This window comes from Capsicum annuum, chromosome 10 (assembly GCF_002878395.1).
Source record: "Capsicum annuum cultivar UCD-10X-F1 chromosome 10, UCD10Xv1.1, whole genome shotgun sequence".
Classification (NCBI taxonomy): Eukaryota; Viridiplantae; Streptophyta; class Magnoliopsida; order Solanales; family Solanaceae; genus Capsicum; species Capsicum annuum.
The window spans coordinates 48,595,849-48,603,922 of NC_061120.1; the positions used below are offsets into that span (position 1 = coordinate 48,595,849).

Below are 8,074 nucleotides of genomic sequence, written 5' to 3' on the forward strand. Positions count from 1 at the left end.
AAATGATAAAATAAAATTGATGTGAGGACTACTAAAATTTCACATTTTCTCTTATATAGTAGTAAAGTAAAGTAATATATATATATATATATATATATATATATCAGTAAAATCATTTGAAAAAATGTTATTAGCTATAGTTTTGAAGCTAGATTCTCCATTACTCAACATAAAAAAATATTTATTTGATTCATATGATTTTTCTCTTTATTTGTAAATTTGAATTTTTTACTTTCTCCAAAACATATATAACGATGAATCGTGTAGTAGTTAGATTTTCTTTTTTGATTTTTTTGATAAAAATATTTGAGTAAATTGAAAGAAAAAGTAAAATAAAAACGCTGAAAAACTTGTGTAGAAATAACAAAAAATTATACACAAAATTTTGTAATTTATTTTTTCATCTCATCTAAAAATTTGAACTTCATATGATAAGTGTCATATTCATTTGCATTAAAATTCAATCTATCTCGTTATACAAATACCATATATTTTATAAAAAAAATAAGTAAAATAATATATATAAATTGATAATCAGAGAATTTAGGGATTATTTTATCATTTTATAACTTATTTCAAGGATAAATTATCTTGAAATTGTTATTCGCTTATTTCGATAATATTTATTAGTCCCAAGATAAGTTATTTCAAATATTGATAATTAAATAATAGATCAAAAAATTTTCCAAAATTATGTGTTTTCTCACACTAAACGACCCCTTGCTCTATACACTATTCTTTCACTTCTTTTTTTCAAGCCATCGCCCCCTCTCTCTCTCTCTCCCTTTAGGGTTTTTTTGATCTCCCATCCAAAGTTGTCTCTTCCATATATAAAATTCATCCTTTTTAGCCATTCCAAACAATTTAATTCAAAATAATATATCAAAAACTCAATAGACATCACCTTCTTTGCTTTACAGTATTCATCAGTATGATTAACTACTGATTAGATGTCACAATGAGGATTTTTTGGATTTTCATGAGTGAATCGCCTTGATAGCTTCTTAGTTATCGCTATTGTGTAAATCAGAGCAGCAAATTACCTGATCGGCTGATTGAAGAAAAGATTTGGAAATTTTTGTTCTGTGAAATCGATAGAAGTGACTGGAGATAAAAGGAATTAATATGGCTTCTACAGTTCCAGCCAAGTCTAATAACCCACTTCATAACTTTGCTTTACCCCACTTGAAATGGAAGAAGAATCATCATTCCAATAACCACCAGCGCCGCCGTTCCAAAAAGCTTTCTTCCGATTCTTCGTCGCCGTCTCGGCACGATTCACCGCTGCGCCAGTCACAGTCTCAGTCTCCAATGCGTGAATCCCTTGCGGCGTCGCGTCACTCTCCTATGCGCGATTCTGTTGCAGCCGTTCGTCAGTCTCCGATGCATGAATCAGTTGCGGCATCTCGACGGTCTCCGATGCCTGAATTCGTTGGGGCGGCTCGCCGATCTCCGATGCGTGAATCCATCACGGCGTTTCTCCAGTCTTCCATGCGTGACCCTGTGTCATCACGTCAATCTCCGATGCGGGAATCTGTGCCGTCGCGTCACTCTCCAATGTACGGCGTATCTGTTCATGAATCGGACAAGGACAGGAGTGTTATCGAGTATAGACATTCACGAATATCAGCACCTGAGAGTACGAAGAAAGGGATCTGTGAGAAATCAGATAAGAAGCACAATAAAGTAGTAGAGACTGATGCGCCTGGGAATAAAGAAGGCAGATCGAAAATCTTGCTCAGAATCCCGAGGAAAAACAAGGCCGAGGAAATCCATGAAGGGGGGCAAAAGGGTGATGAATCTCAAGAGGAGGGAAAAGGGGTTACTGTTAGTGCTGATGATGAAGCTGCTGAAGAATCAGCACCAAAGACGTGGAATCTGAGACCCAGAAAACCTATACACAAATCATTGAATCTGAATGGAGGTCCATTTCGAGCCAGTGGATCGGTGATGCTGGAGACCAAATCTCAATCGCCTCTCATAAATGTGAATAAGCCAGGAAATAATGAATCAAACGCTGCTCAGAAGAAGGAAAAAAGGCATAGGTTCTCAATAGCCCTTACTAGAGAAGAAATTGATGAAGATATATATTCTATGACTGGATCAAAGGCTGCTAGAAGACCTAAGAAGAGAGTAAAGGCTGTTCAGAAACAACTTGATGTGAGAATTTATCATCACTTTTCTCCGTCTATTTTGCTAATAATAATTTCTCGTCATCGACTAATTTGAATTTTTATTTTTTTTGCAGACCCTCTTCCCTGGTTTATGGCTAGCTTCAATAACTCCTGATTCGTATAAAGTTTGCGAAAATCTTCCAAAGGTATATAATTCACTGTTCAATAAAATTAGATCTTATATTCTCAGTTATTTCGTTGTGTTTACGACAACCTGATTTTCTTTGCAGGGTTAAAAGGAATCCTTCAAAGGTGGTTGTCCTTCGAATGTCCTTAGTTTTTGTGGAAGTTTGAAGTTGATGGCTTCAAAATTTTATTATTGCATTGGAGGTATAATCAATTCTTATCTGTAAAAGATGAAAGGAAGAATAAACTTTTTTTTTTACTGTGCTCTCCTTCAGCACTAGTTTTTCATTAGGTTTTAGGAATAGCAGCTGAAGTTTAGTTCTTTAATTTTTTTTTAATGATAAAGAAAGCTGAAATTTAGTTCTTTGATTTCATCCTTAGTTGCAGATGTAAATATGGCTTTCGAACAAGTTAATTGGAAATTCTTTCAATGGTCCTGTTCTTGTTTTGCCTTCATTCGAAAAGACAGAATGAGCATATTGTAGTGGAAGGCCCAGTTGTCAGGAGGCAAGAGTAGTGTCCTTTATTCTTTTCTCCTTTCAGCATGAATTTTTTTTTATCTTGAGCCAGGGGTCGGAAACAGCCTCTCTACTTCTTCGGGTAGCGGTATGGACTGTGTACATTTTACCCTCCGCAGACTTCACTGTGTGGGCTTGTTGTTGTTGTCCTTTCAGCATGAAAATGATGCAAAGATTCGTAAGGGCGGATACATGATCTTAATTCAATCAAAATAATTTGTTCAAGTACAGTTTGATTTGGTTTTCTGAGTGAAATTTTATTGTGGTTTTGGATCTTTTAAGTTTCAGGAATGATATTTTAACTCTTAAACGATGAACTGTTAAAAATTGTTATCCAACACAATTCTCTTCTGGGAGGCTAAGCGGACGAGCTACTCATCATCATCCATCCCACTGAGTAACAACTAGGTCAGTGGGATGTAATATATCATATTCGAACATGTAATTCGTTTTGAATATACAAAAGCGAAAAGGTTCTGTTACTTCGTAAACTGCTACATATTTGAACTTTACAACTAACCCATGGTTTTAGGCGGCCTTACAGTGACCTGGCTTGGTTAAGTGGATAAATTATGAAGGTGAAGAACATCATCCAGGTTCCAACTTTGTGTATTTTCTCATGATAAGAGTTTTACCTTCTCATCATTGACTATAATTTCTTTCCCTGCTTCCTGATCATAGGCAGGGAACCTGTACGTTGGTGTTGCAACATACCGTGTGATTGTGTGATTGCAGATTTAGGTGCTCTCCGTCTGCTCTGTGCATCTGTGTGATGGGGTAGGTCTAGTCTGGTATTCCACTGTTTCTGGATTTTCTGTTTAGTTTGTTATCATGAACTCAACCTTATTTTGGTATTATTATTATACTAGTGATAATGGCCGCGCTTGCGCAGTTAGAAATAACATTAGTAAATTTATATTAATAGATATTGTTGCAAATTATTATAAAGAAAATGATATATTTTTATTACACACTAGTGATAATTAATTGGATATAGTTAATTGAATATAAATTCTTACTTGAGTTTATATGTATTTTGTTGGATGATAAATTTTTTGTTTTTCTATAACTTTCTTTTATATATTTAAATGAAATGAAGATGAGATTAAAAAAATTTAAAAAATTATAATCGTGGAATACAAATTAAAATAAAGAATTTTAGTAATTGTTTTGTGCGTAATTAGTTATGTCAACTACTATTTCATAGTTGTGCTTTAGTGTTAGTTTAGTTATTCCATAATTTAAAGAGTTTGATTTAATAAAAAATTAGCATTACTTTGATTTTGAAAGTTCTATCTCCTCAAAAAATCAAAGTTCTATCTCCTCAAAAAATCAAAGTTCTATCTCCTCAAAAAAGAGGCTATAAATAACAAATATTGTTATCCTTCTACCTTCCACTATTGATTGTTGCTCTTGTAAGAAGGATTCTCCTGCTCATTCGAGAAGTTTTAAAAAGTTAGATAATATTAAAAAAAATTAAAAATTATTAAACATATTTAGAAGAAAATATAACAACACAATTAGCAGCTATCCACTTATCTTCCATCCTCTTTTATAGTTATCCTTTTTCATAGTTATAAAGTTGGGTTTGTGTTTTATACACCATGTTCATGAAAATAATGAAACAAATTACATAAAACTTTGTCCCTTAAGTAAGAGGTCGGGGTTCGATCCCCGCCTCTGGTGGATAGAGCAAACTCTGTGGTCAGTTTCCTATCGCTTAGTGTGCTGACAGAAGAACAGAGGGTTAGTCTCACGGCTGTCGGCTGTGGGGATACCTTGGGAAACCAAAAAAAATTACATAAAACTTGGGAAACCAAAAAAAATTACATAAAACTTTAAAAAAGACAGCATTTTACGTGACATGAAAGGATATCAAAACTGATTGGTGCAATAAAGTCTTTCCATTTAATGAATTTATTTATTAAAATTATTTATACTCTTATGTCTCTTTTTGAGCAATGAATATATACAATTATGAACTTTTATATAGAGTATTTTTTTTTATTGCAAATATTTAAAAAAATAAAAAAAGAGGACAGAAAAATTTAGAAAAAAAAATACAAATTCTAGCCTAAGAGACGTGACATTTCACTTCTTGTATTCTCCATTGTCCGCAATTATGTGAACATGTAAATAAAAAAAAAATTATAAAAAGAGGCCAAAAAAATCTAGAAAAAATAAATACAAATTCTAGCCTAAGAGACGTGACATTTCACTTCTCGAATTCTTCATTGTCCGCAATTATGTGAACATGTAAATATAGCTATAGATTTCTGTAAATAACAAACTCCAAAGAAATAAAACTTAAATTACAAAATTAAAACAAAATAGATTTAAAACTGCTGCCGGAGCAGTTCTTTACTATTTTCATCTTATCTTGTTTTGGAAACCCTTGCCTCAATATTGACACTACATAGTTATCAATACATTCCGACGTATGGATTATACTAGCACCCTGCTTTGAATGAAAGAGAATGTATCTGTCCCCCGCACCTCAACGTCTCCAATGTTTGCACATGCCAAAAGAGCACTTGTTAAGCTCGAATCGCTTGGAATGTTCCCTAGTATATGCATCTGAGCCATCAACTCCAGAGATTCCACACTGACCATTATATGCATTAGCCCATAAATCATTGCCGCCCAACATGCTACATTCCTTGTAGTCATTTGCTTGAACAACTCCTTAGCCTTGTCAACCATGCCATTGCGCATATATCCAGCTAGCAGAGCATTTCAACTAAGGACGTTTGGGTTCGGAATGTCGTTAAACACTTGCCTCGCCTCAACTATCCTCCCGCTCTGAGCATATGCAGTCATTATCGCAGTTTGTGTCTCAACAGTCTATTCGGGAACTTATCTATAACGTGCAACTGCATCTTCCAACTACCACACTGCGGGAGAGCTGAAATCATCGTTGTCCACAAAGTACTTGGCAAATTCCCAAAATACCTCAACGCCATATCCAAATTCCTAACTCGCGTGAATGCATTCAAAATCGCAGTTTCTACAACATCCTCGCTATACCCCATTTTCATAGCCAATGTCACTAAATTCGCAAGGGTTACTACATTATCTAATCCAATAACCACCGATAAAACAGCCAAGAACATCTTCTGATCCGACATCACTCCCCTCCTACGCATATCCACAAACCACCTTCACGCTACCTCATTTCTCTCCGGCATTTTATCAAACAACTCACACGCTTCCCTCATCCTACCCACCTTCACCTACCCATTAATCATCGCGTTTCAAGATGCAAAATTTTTCTCACCCATTTCATCAAACATTTTTCATGCACTCATAAAATCACCAATCCCCAAATACCCACTCAACATCGCATTATATGGCACGACATTCTTCTCAGGCATTGCTTCAAACACATCAACAACATCACAAAACCTCTCATTTTTCTCATACCCAGATAACATCGAAGTCCAAGTCCTAATATTAAAAATCCATCTAGTATTAAAGTTAAAATATTATTCACACTATTTCTCTAGATTGACCTAGAAACATTCTGTAATTGTCCATATACACAATACTGTGAACGTCTAAGAATGGAGAACTTGAAAAGGCAAAAGTCTCCATTCTTAAACGTTTTTTATTTTTCTTCATTGTGCAGTAAAGATGACACCGAAATGGATTATTTTAATTTTGCAAAGCCTTTTTTAAAGGGAAAAATGCAAAACAATGTGGTAAGAACTCATAAAAATCAGAAATCAGATAAACAGGAATGCTGCGTTTTGAGGCATGCCACATCAGCATGCCTCTAATCCTCCTTTATATAGAGAGATTATAGAAGAGGAACCTTTAACATGTCTGCTTGACATTAAAATCAATTTTGAGGGTATTTTAGTCTTTTCAAGAAAAAGCTGCTTAAAGAATATAATTTTTGTGCTATGTTAGTTGTACCTTATTAATAACTTTAAAAAATGCCCACAATTTTTTTTTAATTACAGACCATGCCCTTAAAAAAATTTCAACTTGTTCTATTTATTTTCAAGATTGCCCTCAAATTTGCATAGATTTAATTTAAATTATTTAAATTTAAGTAATTTAATAATATGATAATTTTATCTTAATTAATTGCGACTAAATATTTAAAGTAAATCAAATTTATTATTTTAATTGACTTTTATATTCAATTTTTTTTTATTTAAGTATATTTAAATTTTAATATTATTTTTTTCTTATATGGAAATACTAATATTTAAACTTTACTTTAACTTTTTAAAATACAAATTTAATAAATACAATTTAATAAAATAAATTCTTAATGAATATTTTCTTAAGATTTGTGTTGGGTCAATATGTATCAAGTAAAAAGGAAATAAAGAAAAATATATAGTAAACTTTTATTATTGTGAGAGATAAACATAATGCACTATCAAATAATGTTTAATAATATCATATTTTCTATATGCAAAATATAACATCTTAAATTTAAGTAATTTAATAATATAATAATTTTATCTTTATTAATTGCAACTAAATATTTAAAGTAAATTAATTTTATTATTTTAATTGACTTTTATATTCAAAGTTAATTTTTTTTTTACTATTTATTTTAGTAAATTTAAATTTTAAAATTATTTTTTTCTTATATAGAAATACTAATATTTAAACTTAACTTTAAATTTTTAAAGTACAAAATTAATAAATTTAATTTAATAAAATAAATTCCTAATGAATATTTTCTTAAGATTTGTGTTGGGTAAATATGTATCAAGTAAAAAAGAAATAAAGAAAAATATATAATAAAATTTTATTATTGTGAGAGATAAACATAATGTACTATCCAATAATGTTTAATAACATCATATTTTGTATATGCAAAATATAGCATCATGTTTTTAATTAATATACTACTCCGGTGAGTTATCGATGATTACTATTAGATATGATAAAATTATGTTTATTTTTATAGGAGTAACATGATCAATCACTCTTAATTAATTATTACTAGTCATCTAGGCATCAAAAAAATAAATAATATTTAATAAAAAGATAAACTAGACATAAAATGCGAAATTAACTCTTGATATTTTAAATTAAATTGCCGTCCTTCAAATGATGATTTTACTATACCACCCCTTATTATAAGTCATTTATGTATTAGAAAATTAAGAATAACAAAATGATATGTCAACATAAAAAAGTTGATTGACTATCAAAATTAAATTAGTGTCATATAAATTGAGACGGGACAGAGGAAGATATAAAGCAACATATATTATTTGAAAATGAAAT

General features: G+C 31.6%; 1 protein-coding gene across 10 annotated transcripts; it reads left to right on the forward strand.

Annotated features, from left to right (window-relative positions):
- Positions 1-692: 692 nt before the first annotated feature.
- LOC107879042 lies at positions 693-3,852 on the forward strand. Of its 10 annotated transcripts, none has more exons than XR_007045636.1 (6): positions 700-2,160; positions 2,249-2,320; positions 2,405-2,504; positions 3,101-3,226; positions 3,351-3,414; positions 3,500-3,852. XR_007045636.1 is itself a non-coding variant. In XM_016726176.2 (3 exons), the coding sequence occupies exons 1-3, from the start codon at positions 1,126-1,128 to the stop codon at positions 2,408-2,410; spliced, it is 1,113 nt and encodes a 370-aa protein (XP_016581662.2). In that variant the 5' UTR covers positions 699-1,125; the 3' UTR covers positions 2,411-3,093. The 10 variants fall into 10 exon arrangements, 1 of the variants encoding a protein (XP_016581662.2); XR_007045638.1 differs by having other exon boundaries at positions 3,107-3,226; XR_007045637.1 differs by having other exon boundaries at positions 3,107-3,226; positions 3,363-3,852.
- Positions 3,853-8,074: the final 4,222 nt, after the last annotated feature.